The 17,518-nt window shown below is 35.4% G+C and overlaps 1 protein-coding gene across 1 annotated transcript; it reads left to right on the plus strand.

The window, feature by feature from the left end:
• The first annotated feature begins 6,285 nt into the window (after nt 1–6,285).
• Nucleotides 6,286–8,420, plus strand: LOC143579722 (acid phosphatase 1-like). Its single transcript, XM_077062949.1, has 3 exons — nt 6,286–6,715; nt 7,913–8,122; nt 8,198–8,420. Exons 1-3 carry the CDS (start codon nt 6,321–6,323, stop codon nt 8,373–8,375), a joined length of 783 nt encoding a protein of 260 aa, XP_076919064.1. The 5' UTR covers nt 6,286–6,320; the 3' UTR covers nt 8,376–8,420.
• The last annotated feature ends 9,098 nt before the right edge of the window (nt 8,421–17,518 follow it).

Consider the following 17,518-nt stretch of genomic DNA (forward strand, 5'->3'; position numbering starts at 1 on the left):
TTTTTATGACCGGTGTTAATAGACATTTTTGTAGTAGTGTCATTCCAAGAACGGTCGGACTGGCCATTTAAATATGTCGTTCGACTGTTTATGAAACCAAAAAGATCTTAACACGTATCCTCAAACAACAACAACAATTGCCATCCTACTACTCTATTATGTTGGTTGGCTGATCTATCTCCTCAGCCGACTGATCTGTTCAGTCGGTTGTTTGTTTTAATTAATCATTTTCTAAGATACACGATGGAATAAATCAATTAATCGACAGAATAGATCAGTAGGATATCAAATCATGTTGTTTTGAGGATACGTGTCAAGATCTTATCGGTTCAATAAACCGTCGGATGACATATTTAAACGATCAGTCCTACCGTTCTTACAATGGTCATTTTGGGTATTTGTAGAACTGGGAGGGGGGGGGGGGGGGCTAGTTAAGGAAAGTGGTTGGTTAAATGGACCATTTTCGTCCTTCTCAATAATATGCTTACCTTTTAACATAAAGGGTATTTTAGTATTTCAACACACACTTAATTGAAAAACGTAACGGCCATTCTCGTTAGGGAACACCGACGTTACCCAAGACCAACGTTACCTGCTTCAAAGTATTAAAGAGCATGCACCAAAATTTTGAAAAGCAACATACGTACAATTCACTCAAACCATAAAAAGCATCAGAGTATTTAACTCTTTTATATATATATATATATATATATATATATATATGAATATTGAGTCAACAAATATTGCAACACCAAATATATCGACTCTCTCGTTATGATTTATAACTCTCCCATAAATGAGATTTGACATTTAAAGTCCTTTTATTTTCTATGGACTTAATTACATAATAGTCCTTGTTATTGATGTTTTATCCTAACTGTAGGAATAGAATGAATGATAGATAAGTGCATGTTAAATATATATCAAAAAGATTATCCCTTGCTGCATAAAGATAAAAATATCTAAATATTTCATCATCATCATCATCATCATCATCATCGTACTCAGTATATCCCACCAATTGCAAAGCTATGGTAGGGTCTGAGGAGGGTAAGATGTAGGCAGCCTTACCTCTACCCCATAGGGATAGAGAGGCTGCTTCCGGTGAGACCCCCGGCTCGATAAAATATCTAAATATTTAAATGTATTAAAATTTAAAAAAAATGTTAGACAACTCATGGCTCACCCACCTTCATCTTCACGTGACTGCTCCGAACTCCCTGCCTCATGCACACCACCACCATGAAACTAGTAGGTTTCTGAAAAGAATCGGGAAGGTATAGGTGAAGTCGAATGTCATAACACTTGACGTCGTGACCGTGTGGCTACGAGCAGGAGCAACACAATTATCGGTGGTGGTGCTACAATCTCACTTTCAGTGAACCACAACATCATGATCATCATCTTTGATGAGACAATAACGGATGCAGCATCATCAGTGATACCTAACATGGTATTCATGAAAATTTGTTTCTTGTTTATTGGGTTTAGGGATGTAGTTGCGCCGAGCCGTTCCCAAACTCTACTAGGATTAGGATTGAGCTCGGCTCGCTTAATTTAAAGTGTATATTATTTAATCATCTTTTAAGTTTTATCATACATTTATAAATATAATAACAATTATTATATAAGTATATTTAATATCTAATTAAATTTACATAACTAATAGGCTTGCGAGGCAGTCCGCGCTTGATAATTGAAGTTCATGACTCAGGCTTATTTTATAACCAAGCTTAATTTTAGACTCGGACTCATTTAAGCTTAGTTCGATTGGCGATTTTAGCGAACAAATCTTGAGTACTTCATGAGCGGCTTGGCTCATTAACGCTCCTAATGAGTTTGCCATTGTGTTGCGCCATGGAACTAGGGATGACAATGAAACTCGAACCCGATCAGAATACATGAAATCAGTAATATCAGGTATGGGAATGGATATGGGATGGTTTTTGAAATCTATTGTAGGTGTGAGACTTGTATGGGACATGGTGATACACCCGTTTTCCTAGTTATATACCTGACAATATTTTTCGTTAATTTATTTTAAGTATATATGATATATATTATACGAGAGTATATTCTTAATTCTTGTCGTCCATCAATCCCAATTCGCACACCATTCCAAAATCCCGAAAGAATTATATAGTTACTCGATACATACTTAACGGGTTTTACATAGGATAAACCTAATGGGCATCTTACATCTTATCTTACAATACAAATAAAAGAAAATGGTGAAGCTTAGGTGTCAAGCCTACATTTCATCTAATTTCTAATCTCTCATCTCATTCATTCTAGCTATTCACGGGTCATGGGTCAAAATCATTTTGTCAATTGGGTTATAGCATAGTGCGGATTTTATATCATAGTGTGATTTTCATAGCTAAAGTTTGACCAACTACGCAACTTTAGCACATTTTTTAAATTTCTTGCAAATTCACACCCGGGGTTTCCAAAACCATGCTATTTTAGTAATTTTTGTTAACCCGTCAGTTTGTTTTTCATTTAAGTCTACATTAAATTAATTCATAAGTAGTTTGAGAATTACAATTGAAATAACGGACCTTATTTATTTTTATCGTTTGATAAATCCCGTGTAATGCACGGGTTCAAAAGTTTTTAATAAACTAACTTGTATACTTCATATATGCCCGTACCCAATATCTGACGAGGTTTGAGTTAGGCATTAAATAAAGCATTTATAACTAAGTATAAGGTTTGGATTACCTAAACCCATCCCAAACTCTACCCATTACCATCCTTACGTAAAATAGTAAATGGGTGACTATCTTTACTCGTCAAAGTGCACGGTCAAGGTCACTTGTTTAAATCAAGAAGGAAACATAGCCGGTTTGTTCATGGGGCATGCTAGGTCAATTATTTTGTGGTCAATTTTGCAGGTTGCTTATTTTGCTTTTCCAAGGCTAGTCCGGGGTAGAAAGGTTGGTGGAGGTGAGTGCTAGTGTTTTTTTTTTTAAATTTTAAACCGGCGACTTTCTTGTATTTAGGCTACCGCACTGTTCAAATTTGGAGATTCCCCTTGTCCCACTCTAGCTAGACTATGTTGTCTTAACCGGGGCCACGTTGGCTTTCAGAGTTCGGCTTGGGTGTTCCCCCGGGAAACCATACCGCTAGTTGCCACTATACAGTTGTGCCACCACAATAACAGAACTCTCTGACATAACTCACGGTAGGACAAAAACCCGGGTGGGCTCGGGGTTCAAAATGACAATATTTGCACACGGCCTAGCTCAAATCTTAATTTGTCAATATCCACCCATGGTGACACAAGTAGGAATCGAATTTGAGCCTCCGTTGACGAGGGCTATTTTGTTTGATTTAATTGTTAGGGTTTTATGATTCTTATCACTTTTTTAATCCTTTTGGAGTTAGTCATCTAGTAAAAACATATATTGATGGTTAATGTTTGAGATCGTATGGTTTTATGTTTAAGAACTGACTCGATGGAGTTTTTCGCAGTCGTGAGGTTCCTTCTTGATATTGTTCTTGGGTGAGTCAGGTCTTGATTATCAAAATCAGTATGAACCGATGTTTTAAAAACTGGTTTTAACTTGTACTAGGTTAAGTAGTTTACACTATAATTTCATATAAATATAACTTCATTTAAAAAACAATCTAAAAGTTAATCAAGAATAAAAAATAATCCAAAATTACTCAATTTTTGAATCGTTTTTTTTAAATAAATTGTGCAATAGATTTATGACATTAGAGTAATGTATGCATCAAAATGCTCTTGGGCTTAAAACTGGTTTGTCGGTTTAACTAGTATTTCAATAAACATCGGTGGTTCGATGCTCAAACCAACCGCCCAAAATCACCGGGCTCAAATTACCAGCTTCCTACATGAAATCCGCTATAACCAGTTTAACCGATTGATTCGCACCAGATTTTAAATAATTGTTATTAACAGTTGACATGACAAGCTAAAATAATAAGATAGTTAAAAACATAAGATAGTTAAAAACGTTGTTAAAAAAAAGTTATTAATACTTGTTTTTATTTCATTTCATCTTTTTGAATATTTTTAAATTGCTCAAACCATTTTAGTAAGCGTAGAATGGGTACCACATGTTCACAACGCATAAAGTCGGTTTGAATTTTGTTCTTTTTAAATAAAACTTAGAAAGTGAAACCCTTACTACCTCACGTACATTTTGTGGTACATATTTGTTTATTTAACACCCCACGTTTCCCACCGGTGTCTCAATTTATAAAAAAAAAAAAAACAAATAAAACCACAAATGAAGTTAAGAACAAAATACGAACAAATTGATGTTTTATATATTTAACTGTTTATCTATGTTAAAAATGATTAATAAGACAATTTGTTGTTTTCTTCTTGTACTTTATCCCCTAGCAAAAATTCTTGTATTCATCTTTAATTAAATATTTTATTCAGAAAATAGTTATTTCATCCTTTATATAAAGAAAACCATATAATTAAGTAACTTCAAGTGAAACGTTATCTCATTCAAATGATAACAAATTGTAAACCTATCTTAAGAGCTAAAAACCATTTTAGATGCCAATTCCAAATCACGTTTGTTATTCTATTGCTTCGTATTTTCAATTCCATATGATGAACATAATTTGGATTAGATTAATCCATTTGAGTTCTATTTATTCCAAGGGACGAGACTTTTCGTTTTTCCCGTTATACGAGCAATTTGTATCTTGTACCTACCAACTGAACACAATTGGTACTGGTGTCGCTGTTTAATTTTTATGTTTTCGGTATCGATAGCATTCAAGTTCTGTATTATTGGGTATATTCAATGGTAATGGATTATGATACCGATATCAAACCCATAAAATTTGTACGGTATTCGGTTTATAACTATCATTCGTCTTCATGCTTTAGCACCATTACCATTCAAGTTCGACATGTTTAAAGGCACTGATACCAGCAACTAACCAATAAAATATGCCAAATATTCGATTTATAGTATCATTCGCTTTCGTTATAGGGTATCAATACCTTTTAGTATGGTAACTATATGTTACCAATATTGTCCCTAACGAGATTGGATGGTTGGTTGGAAGGAGTATTCATCCAATATCTACTACATAAATGGTTTACATAGAACTTTGCATTTTATTCATTTTTTTCTTAGAAATAAGTCAATAACTAGTATTTTACCTGGCGTAACGTGTCGGGCAGGTTGGTGAAACCCAATCATTGTAGGTCTTTGTTTTGAGGCGGTAAGTCGAAACAAATTTGATCAGTTTTGGTTATGTGCGTTATGGCATCAGAACTAAAACGAAAACAATTTAAAAACTGAGGTGGACCAATGAGGTGTCGTCGGTTAGTAAAGCTCGGGCTTTGGTAAAACCCGACTGTTGTCGATCTCAGGCGATGAGTCTACACAAATTTGATTGGTCTTCGTCACGTTCGTTACGATACTGGAACTAAAAAAACAAAAATAAAACCAAATTGGTACCCAGTCAGTTTTCGTTACTGTACCGATGCTAAAACATAATGCGGTGATTGCACGCAAACTCGATCGCTTTCACTTAACAATACAAATACTCGGTCCACATTAAAATTAATGTTGAAAGACAAACCATTTTATCATATACAAAAACATAAATAACACAATTAAAAAATAAAATATATAATGACTTGCTACAACTAAGATTCAAACCTAGGTCCTAAACCAGCACAAAGAGCTTCAATTACCAACACAACCACCAAATCAACACCAACACATGTGTTATCTTTCAAAACCATTAATACGTATACAAAAACAAAAAGAACTCACTTTTATGGTACCAAAGTTCTTATTTATACTAACCAGATAAAACATAATGTAAGCAACTAAGCATCTCCTGTATTTAACTATTCTACACATACACATGTGAACAATATTATATGATTCAATATTATTTATGTAATGTAATTCGATCAACATACATACGGGAAACGATACAAAATATCATTTAATATTATGTTTTCTTAACAAATTGATATCATCATTATCGTGCTCAGTATTTTCCACCAATAACAAAACTATGATAGGGTCTGAGGAGGGTAAGATGTAGACAACCTTATCTCTACTCCATAGGAACAGAGAGGCTGCTTCCAGCGAGAATTAAAAAAAAGAAAAAAGATAAGGGTTTAAATGCAACTAATGTAGAAGAAATCCGCCCATAAATGGAATATACGTTTAGCACGCCTACCTCATCTTCACTGTTACAAACTACGAATCAATTCCATATCTTCCTTGCATCACAATCAATCAGTTCTCCCCCCTCCTCATAACCCAAACCTTCAAACACCCGATTCACCATAATTCATCTCCATGAAACTCTTCAAGTCATTTCTACTTTTGTCCTTACTTTCGGTAGCATTTTGTGACGACCCAGAATCTCACCTACTTCCACGTCCTTTAATAATCCAACTCCCCGAAAGCGGTGATCATGCGGAGGAAACTCGGTTAATGTGTGCTGGTTGGAGAGTTGCGGTGGAGGCTAACAATTTGAGTCCGTGGAAGACGGTTCCGGAGGATTGTGTTGATTATGTGAAGGAGTATATGTTGAGTCGAGCTTATCTGATTGACATTGGAGTTACGTGTAACGAAGCGGAGAGATTTGCGAGGAGTTTTGAGGTGAATGGAGATGGAATGGATGCTTGGATTTTTGACATTGATGAGACTTTGCTTTCGAATTTGCCGTATTATGTTCAACATGGTTACGGGTACGGTTTCTGGTTCTGGATTTTGATTTGATTTGAATTTCTTGAAGTTAATTGTGAATTTGATTTTGTGTTTTTGTTTTACTTGATGATCCAATTGTTAGTTAGGTAATAAACCCTAAAGATGAAAGTGGAATGACTTAATTTGGGTAAAACTCAAATATCACATTAGGAATATTACAAAAGTTATCTGCATTACATAGAAACTAGAATATATGGATTCTGTGTAAGTGGATAAAATGGGTTAGGGTCGGCTAACGAATCAGAATGGGCTTTGGTCAATCATAACGGGTCTAATTGTATCTACGCGTAAACTTTTATTTTTCTTTTTTAGAATTTTGCAAAGGGTGAATATGTGGAATATAAATTAGAAAATCATGATTATTGCAATGTATATCACAACCCAACCCGACCATGTATTAAAAAACTAATTTTTCTCTTTCACCTATACAACCCAACCCAATCCAATATTTTACTCATTATCATAACGCAACCTAAACCAATATTTTATTAAATAAAAATGCTTCATTTTTTATAAAATTTATAACAAAATGTTTAATATTTTATTATTAATAAAACCGTGTCATTGCATTTTTTTTAAAAAAGATTACAAGTTGTACTTTTCATGAAAAAATCAAATTATATAAAAGTTTAGTTGCAAACTTAGGCTACTGAAACAACATAGGTTGCAACCGGTTGCGGACAAAAAATAATTTCTAATTTTTAATTAAAATGATTTTTTGTCTTTTTGTGCCACCTTGCAACCGGTTGTGATAAATGGTCACCATAGTGGATAGTTATAGGTTATCTTTCCATATGAAATTCTGAATATATTTTGGGAGACTTTTAAACTGTTTTGACTCAATTTTTTTTAGGTTTTTAGCTTTTGTTTTAGGCTAACGATTTTATAACCCAAGTTGGTTTAGGATGAGCTAAGTACCAGACCAATATTAAAGTATTAATCCCGAAAATTGTCAAAATAAAATGGGTACCATGGTAGGGCATACGAACGAAAAATCAGTAAAATACCGGTACTATACTGTACCGATCTCAAGACCTCAAAAAGTGGGTATCAAAGTACCGGTACCCAGTACCCTTTACTCATCCCCAGATCCACCTACCCACCAACGAATAGTAATTTTACAAAAATGACAAACCACTTTAGATTTATTTAATTTTAATATATTGTTCATGTCTCAGGTCAGAGATTTTCGACAATATCCAATTTGACAAATGGGTCATTGAAGGAGTAGCTCAAGCTATTAAACCTAGCCTTGACCTTTATAATGAGGTTCTAAAGTTAGGGTTTAAGATATTTTTAGTAACAGGGCGTACCGAGAGCAAAAGGGACGTCACCGTAAATAATTTGATCAATGCTGGATTTGAGAAGTGGGACCGGCTCATTTTGAGGTGAATGTTTAGACTGAACGATTTTTATTTTCTTATTTTTGTATTTTTATAAACTAATTTTTAAATATTTTATAGGGGCAACGAAGACCATGGAAAACCCGCGGTAGCATTTAAATCGGATAAAAGAAAAGAGATCATGGAGGAGGGATATCGGATTATTGGAAACTCGGGTGATCAATTGAGTGACTTATTAGGTTCACATGTATCAATGAGATCATTCAAGCTTTCAAACCCCATGTATTTCATATCTTGATTATTGGAACAATTGTTACTATCAAAAACTGTGGGAACTTGAAATTAATATAACAATGTATGTATCTTTATGAACTCTTAAACAGGAAAAAACTTTGTGATTTTAGGATTACATATAAATGCCAAAGTAGATACCTAACTTTAGAGTGATTATTGTTTTAGTTACATTGTTGTGAATAACGTGCTTTTTAAGGTTGCTATCATTGAACCTGCTTTTGCTCTACCTTATCTTACTTTTCCTCTACAATCGAATGAACACACCATACATGCGTTTGTGGTCATCCTCCTCACCTTTCATATATGCAACAAATGTGAAAGATATTAGAATATGTAGTGTTTTCCCATTTTTAGTGTCACTTAATTTGTCTTCGAAAGTGTTTGCAACCCATGAGATCTATATATCATTGTGAGACAGTTTCAAATCCCTTGGATCTCAAAAACACAAACCGGCCTTTCAAGTTGAATTGTAACTAGCGACAATTTAACTAAAGTACTTACACGTGGTGGTGGCTTCTTTTTATCATTACATAAAGACATCTATACTTTGAACAAGCTAATTTATCAATTGACAAAGTGTGACTAGCAGATGGCTTGATTAATGTTGGCATGGTTTTCTTGAACTTGTATTCTTACACCAGCCGTTAAGTAGTCGTTGATTAATGCTTTCACCGTCTTAACTATAAGAAAATGATCAACCATACTTTAAATAGAATATTACAAAAGGTAAAAATATAAGAATCATGGCTAGTTAAAGATAGAGAAATTCTCTCCGTAAGTAATGCTTTGCATGTATTTGTATTTATTGTATTCCTAGAGTTTAGCTCTTGTATCTTGTATTTATACCCATCCGTGATATTAATAACACATTTGGTTTAGGGTATAAAACACTTTAATAATCTTGTACCTTAGGCGGGTTACAAGTTGGTGTGAACACACTTAAAAGACATATCTATGTTTTGCTGACCTTCTAACTATCGGGCATGGACAATGTTTCCGAAGCTATAGTGAAACTTGTTCATGGTGTACATGTACTCACTAGATTAGCTCTCATATTAACTGTTTTGCTGACCTTTGTAACACCCCGGCTTTAAGCAGAATACGCCTGGGTGTAACGTACAGATCATTCATAAGTTCGTAACGCTATTAATGCGACATTAATTATAATTAATTCATTCCATATCATCAAAAATACACACATTGTTCATAAATAAAAGAAAACAACAACACTTCATCGAAAAGTAAACAAGTTTTTTATTTCATATATCCTAAGGCAAACTAATGATCTTCGTCTTTAGCACACCATCGGTTCAACCCGTAACACGTTGAAAATAATATATTTTGTCAACAATTAAGTTGGTGAGTTTTCATAAGTTTTTGCGTATACATATATATAGGAAACTCGTAATTCAACAATCGTAATGCAATAAGTGTTCAAGCGTAAAGTAAATGAAATCAAATAATGTCGTCCACCCGTTCATTTAGCCGAAGCCATTGAAGTGGGGAAATGAGAACCACCTTACGTAAACAACCAAGGTCGTAACGTTAGACGATGCGAGTACGTCCCGTCGGACCCTCCCACTATGTGTATGCATTTGCGTTTGCGTAACTTCCACCATAAAAACAATAAACACATAGCAAGCAAGTTCACGTATACTCATAACAATATGCACGAATAATATTAACATGTACGATATAAGCGAATTGGTTTGTAAATAATCACATAACTAGCGAAAGAAAAACTTGTGACGTGCTACCCTCAAAATATCATAAAACGTTAAAAATGGGGTTATGAAGAACTCACTTGGAATGAGAAATACGGTAATGAGAAGCCGATAAAGATTAGAGTGAGCTAGTTGATCCCGCGATAATTTCCGACAATTTGTCCTAATTATTAAAGCGTAAATAAAATAAATACTTGAACGAAATAAACGAACCAGACACAAGGAGATGGGTTTGCAACGGATTTGGGGTCACTAATGTATTAGATATATTTTCTAGATTATTGATAAAGGTGTAATCAAATTTTATTACCTTTAATTATGAGAAAAAAAAAATGAAAGGTTATGTTTGTTTATTAAAGGAAAAATATTTAAAATATAAATACAGACTTATTTATGAAAACCGTTTTAGGTGATGGTTTAACGAGATTTAATTTAGAACGATAAGTAACACCTTTATTATTATTATTATTGTTATTATTATTATTATTATTATCTCTGTTATTGTTTAGGTAAAAGAAATATAAATAGATATAAAAATTTATATATGTTTATATATTTAAATATTTAAATTTGAAATTTTATTTTAGAAATTTATCGAGGTTCGGTTTGCTTAAACGAGTGTAAACAATATAGGGTTTTTATATAATTTAGTTAATAATATTAATTAAAACAATAAAACAATTAAACTAAAAAAATTAACAAAACCGGACCAGGGGGAATCGAACCTGCGCCCCTGGCCGGGTTTGGCTGGGCCCCGAGTGTACTAGCCAAATGGGCTAGTTGATATCTTTGTTAGATTACGGAAATGAAAATTTATAACCAGTAGTTCAAACAAAAGCCCCAATTCATATAAATCCTAATTGTATCAAATTGATAATTGAGGATCATTTGCCCTCTGTCAATTGAAATTAACAAAGGGATTTTGTTCCTTGAATAAATCCGAACACTACCATGAATCAATTACCAGTTTTTAGTTTGATATGAGGGAAAAACGAGATGCTAGGGCTCGGCTACACGAATTTGACACGATCTTGGATGGCTTCTAAGCTGCAATTAACTTTGGGTTCTGGTTCGTAAGGTATAAGTGAAGGTGAGGAACGAGTTAATTGTGTTATAACCGAGTATTTATAGGCTAGCTAACGCATTCATTTTTAATCCACAAAATAAGTTAATGAAATTGATCCAGAATTGATTCGTTTGGCTGTCATTTAACAAATATACCATAACAAGATGGAGCATGGTGATTAAGGATCAATCAATCCCGGATTTTATGGGTCAATAGAAGCAAAATAGGAAGTTGGGGGTGGGGTGTCGTCGGTGGTGACGAGGGAAGGGATAAAGGGAGGGAAAATTTTTTTTATTTTGCAACTTGGTCCTTTGTGTTTGGTTGGTGATCAAAAGTTGATAAAACCACAGTTTAGGGATCAAAATGCATATAATTGATACTTTAACGATCTACGAAACGTTAACGCATTAAACACAATAAAGACAAAATCGTGTGACATAACTAATGCCTTGACGTAATAAATAATATTCGGTTATAAGACGTGAAAATTAAACAAATACAATTATTTATATATAAAAAAAGACGAATGTCACAGCATTCCCAACTTTTAAGAAATTTTGTCCCGAAATTAGGAATTAACATCCGTAGCAAAAAGATGCGGATACTTAGTCTTCATTTGGTCTTCACGCTCCCAAGTGAATTCCGCACCACGCTTAGATTCCCAACGAACATGAACCAAAGGGATTCGGCTACGCTTGGTTTCCTTATCTATTCGATCTATTATTTCCACCGGTTTCTCAATGAAGTGCATTGTCTTATCAATACGCACTTCGTCGAGCGGGATATGAAGGTTCTTATCGGCTAGACACTTTCGAAGGTTTGAAACATGAAACACGGGATGAATTGTGACAATTGAGACAAAACCAGGTACACCCTAATATACAGTTACCGATTTAACGATTAAACGCTTATTACACGACGAATGAATGATTCACCGAACGGGTCTGTTTACGACCCAGATATCCTGAGGGCCCATCTATAAGTGATATACGATTAATATAAGCTAATATATTAGTATTATGGTCTTAGTTCGATGGCAAACAAGTTAAACAAAAACATGCTCGTTTAACCACCCGCTATAGATTTAAACGCGAAAGATAGTTACAAACCAAGCATTGTATCATCCGTTAAGCCGAAAAAGACTTACCAAACACTTACTTGAAATGTTTTAAGCCATTCGTGAAAATATTTTTGAATTTTACAAGCGTATAATATTTTTTATAAATTTACACAAAATTAGCCGAAAAACACTCATTTTCACATTGTTTGACGCACCCGATATATTTTTCGCTTCAAAAACCAAACCCGATATAAATTTGGAATTGGTTTTTCAAGTTTGGGCTGATGGATCCAGAATAATGGGTTAAAATGGGCCCAAAATGGACCCATTTATGCTTCCGTACGCAAGAAGGGGTTTTCCCTCACCTTAAGCCTTCTATTGTTTATATATTATATCAAGATATTTTAAAATCACATGTTGGTAAATTCTGGACGTATTTCCTCCGTTCTTCATCAGCCTTCAAGAAACATAAGGTAATTTTCTTATTTTAATCATTAATTCATGGATTAAACATGTTTAATTTCATATAAACATAGTTTGATTATCAAAAATCATTCCTAACCATGTAAAAATCCTAAAAATGGTCCAAAAATATTTTTTTTATCATAAACATGGTTAGGAATCAGAATCATACACTTTTTTGGCCATAAACACGGATTAGAGGGTTTAAACGACATTTTTACGGTTCAAAAGTTCGGTTTAATACCCTAGCCGAAACCCTAAGTTAAGAGGCTGTCATGTTGATGAAACTTGCTTGGTTTATGATATAGTACCTGTATCTAGCTTGCACAGGAGCAGAAGAACCCAAAAACTTGATTAGAAAGGCGAAAATGAACCAAAAGCGCTAAGGTAATACCGAAACACTCGATTACGGGCAATTTAGGTTAAGGTTATGATGTGCATATTTTTAGGTCTTGAAATTTTTCAAGGACATTAGGGACCATATTATTGAGTCCCTGTACAAATTTGGTAATTTTTCGACCATCCGAGAATATTTGGCGAATTTATTACCGAATTGGGACGTTTAATTGGGAAAAATAGTTAAAATACTTGAAAAATTATGAACTTTTGAGAGGAACTCAGATTTGGTATATTTTGATCACATATGAAATTTGGAATTATTTGGAAAATCCTATGTGTGTTTTGTGCAATTGCGTTTATATGAGTTTTTATAGCCGAATTTGGCCCGAAAAGAATATTGAACAAGGTTGTTACATTCTAGAATTGTTACAAATGGTTTTGGGATATAATTTTAACATCCAGAAATTTTTGTGGAATTTTTTGAAATCGTTTGGGATAAACGGACGAGTTTCAGGCTAAATATAGCTGATAAAATGAATTTTTATAAATTAATAAATTAGTAAATGATTTCAGAAATATTTTTGTAACAATCTACATATTTTATTTGGTAAGTGACTAAATTCTCATAATTTGATGATTAATGGTTAATTAATTATGCTAATTTGAAAATTAAATAAATTCAATTCTGATAAAAACCTGCAAGTTTGCGATTAACGAACATGCGGAAATATCAGAACGCCAAGAGTGATCAAAAATCATATTTTTGGATTAATTATGTAAAAACGAATCTTTTTATAAGAAACCTAGACAATCTAGATAGATTGTGCGCGTTTTTTTTCAAATCAAACTGAAAATAAACGGAAACGGGCCCCGAAACGAATCCGGAACCCCAATGGGTGATCTTTCTTTATAACTTAATCATTTTATCGACCAAAACCATTTACCCAAACTTACTTTCCCATAACTGTTTTCTAAACGTATAAACGAACAACTTGGCCCAGCTGGGAAAACGGAGAAACTACGCCAAGTTCGGTTTTAAGTATTAGACATTGAACAACATCACAACCTAAGCCTATTAACACTTTTTGGGCGTTCCAGCTATATCCAGATTAGATATACAGCCCAGTTTAGTATTGAAATTATAATAATATTAAAATATTAATATTATTATAATATTTATTATAGGACCAGTGATTACAAGTCAAGCAAACCCTGAACTGTCACGCTACTGAATACTGATTAAACCGTGAGTTTCATGACCCCACTTTTAAACTATTTTTACGAACTTTCGGGGTGAAAAACATGTTGATACATATCTATATACTCTGAATTTTTTGATGATGGGAATTATCTAAGTGTTAACACACGAAAGCCCCACGAACACAGTGATTAACTTCGAGCCGGTGGCTTGTGAATAGTACTATTGGTTTGACAAACCCAAACGGAATCGGCCTGGTTGCCGTGTCACATAGCAACGTTTGCACATCACTATACTTATACAGACAGACTATGTTGTGTTAGACATAGCTATCGGGGTATGTTGTGGGCAGAAGGGGAGCCATAGTGGTTGATTGGGCGTGGGAAATGGATGCATGCAGCACAGATAGTCAAGGCTTCACTGTAGCTTAGCATAATTACATCATAAACATACAAACAAACATACTTGTGAACGTACACACATACATACTTGCGTATTTACAACTGTGATTGTTGTACGCACAACTGATTTCTTGAAACTCGTGAAACTCACCAACTATTTGTAGTTGACCCGTTTAACATGTTTTTTAGGTATACCGGACTCGGACTAGAAAGTCAATGTGCTACGTGTTTGACTTGCGATCAATACTGGGTGAATTGATGCAAGTGTGCTAATACGAAGTAAAGCCGCTTAACGGGCTGGATTTAGTTTGTATCACCTAGTTATAAACAAAGTTAGATCGATGTAAAATATTATAAACTAGTTTGTATTGTTCTTTATAAACAATGTGGTTGATACCAAAGATGTCTGTTACATTTCCGTTTTACGCTTCCGCAAATCTCTCAACGGGGTGTGACATGAATGCCTTGAAGTTCTTGTGGAAACTCTAGGCGATAGGTTACGTATTCGATTCGTTCAAGAATCTTAAATGGACCAACAAAACAAGGTGCTAGTCTACCCTTCATACCGAAACGGACCACTCCTTTCCAAGGTGAAACCTTGAGGAGAAAAAGGTCACCAACTTCGAATGCCAAGGGTCGTCGTCGCTTATCAGCGTAAGACTTTTGGCGACTTCTAGCAGCGAGCAGGTTATTACGGATTTGAGCAATTTTGTCGGTGGTCTCTTGTACCATTTCAAGTCCGGTGAGCTGGGATTCTCCGATCTCGTTCCAACAAATAGGAGAACGACATTTGCGCCCGGTGCCTTAAATGGAGCCATGTTGATGCTCGAGTGGTAGCTATTGTTGTACGACAACTCAATCAACGGAAGATGAGTGTCCCAATTACCACCAAAGTCAAGTACACAAGTTCTTAGCATATCCTCAAGGGTTTGAATGGTTCGTTCCGAATGACCATCCGTTTGAGGATGATAAGCGGTGCTAAGATCTAAACGGGTTCCCAAAGCAGTTTGAAGCGATTTCCAAAAGTGAGACACAAAGCAACCATCACGATCAGAAATGATACTCAAAGGTATACCATGGCGACAAACAATCTCGTTGACATAGATTTGAGCAAGCTGATTGATTGGAAGTTTCTCTCGAATGGGAATGAAATGGGCTGATTTGGTTAATCGATCGACGATTACCCATATGCTATCATGCTGCCTCTTTGTGGTTGGAAGTTTTGTGACGAAGTCCATCACAATGTTCTCCCACTTCCAAACTGGAATAACAGGTTGCACGAGCAAACCCGAAGACTTTTGATGCTCGGCTTTTACTTTGGCACATGTTAGACATTTCCCGACATAGACAGCGATATCTTTCTTCATGCAGGGCCACCAGAAAGTAGAACGAAGGTCGAAGTACATCTTATCTGCACCGGGGTGGACAGAATATCGTGACTTATGAGCTTCGTCCATGATAACTGTGCGAAGGTTGTCACGATCCGGGACCCAAAGACGATTAAGAATGTAAAGCAAACCATCACACTTAGTTTTGAGTTGGAGTTCAGCACCACACGACATCTCTTTGTACATATTGCCTTTGGTGACCGAGATGTGTTGGGCTTCAAAGATACGTAGCTGAAGGTCAGTTAGAATAACAACGCATTGGAGAAGAATGCTCTTAACATGGGTTTTGCGACTAAAGGCATCAGCCACTACGTTTGCTTTACCGGGATGGTAACGTATTTCGCAATCGTAGTCGCTAAGGAGTTCGGCCCATCGTCGTTGCCTCATATTTAAATCCTTTTGGTCGAAAATGTGTAGGAGGCTCTTGTGGTTGGTGAATACCACACATTTTGTTCCATACAAATAGTGCCTCCATATTTTCAACGCGAATACAACAGCACCAAGCTCAAGGTCGTGTGTCGTCTAATTCTTCTCGTGAACCTTAAGTTGTCGTGACGCATAGGCAATAACCTTGCCTCGTTGCATGAAAACATAACCGAGACCTTGATTCGAGGCATCACAATAGACAACAAAATCCTCGTTTCCTTCGAGAAGGGCTAGGATAGGAGCATCGCAAAGCATACGCTTTAAGGTTTGGAAAGCTTCATCTTGCATAGCCCCCCACTCATAAGGTTTACCCTTACGAGTTAATGCGGTGAGAGGCAAAGCAATCTTGGAAAAATTCAAAACGAAACGGCGGTAATAACCGGCAAGACCAAGAAAGGATCGAACTTCCGTGGGTGAAGTAGGAGTCTTCCAGTTTTTAACAGCTTCTATTTTCACAGGATCGATATGAATGCCTTTTTCGTTAACGATGTGACTAAGGAATTGGACTACGTTTAACCAGAACTCACACTTGGAAAACTTGGCAAAAAGTTGCGCCTTCTTCAATAATTTGAGGATATCATGCAGATGCATTTCATGCTCAAATTTAGATTTCTAGTAAATGAGAATGTCGTCGATGAACACTATCACGAATTTATTAAGATAAGGCTTGCACACGCGGTTCATGAGATCCATAAATACCGCAGGTGCATTGGTCAAGCCGAATGGCATAACCATAAACTTGTAATGACCGTAGCGAGTTTGAAAGGAGGTTTTCGGTATATCATCCTCATGAACGCGCAATTGGTGATAACCCGAACGAAGATCGATTTTTGAAAAGCAAGATGCGCCTTGAAGTTGATCGAAAAGGTCGTCAATTCTAGGTAAAGGGTAACGGTTCTTAATCGTGAGTTTTTTGAGTTCACGATAGTCAATACACATTCGAAAGGAACCGTCCTTCTTTTTAACGAAAAGCACAGGTGCGCCCCAAGGTGACGAACTTGGGCGAATGAAACCCTTGCTGGAGACTTCTTGGAGTTGACTCGCCATTTCTTGCATTTCCATAGGTGCGAGACAATAAGGAGC

This window comes from Bidens hawaiensis, unplaced genomic scaffold (assembly GCF_021521415.1).
Source record: "Bidens hawaiensis isolate Kalapana, Puna unplaced genomic scaffold, B.hawaiensis_p1.1 tig00001463_1, whole genome shotgun sequence".
NCBI classification, from domain to species: Eukaryota; Viridiplantae; Streptophyta; class Magnoliopsida; order Asterales; family Asteraceae; genus Bidens; species Bidens hawaiensis.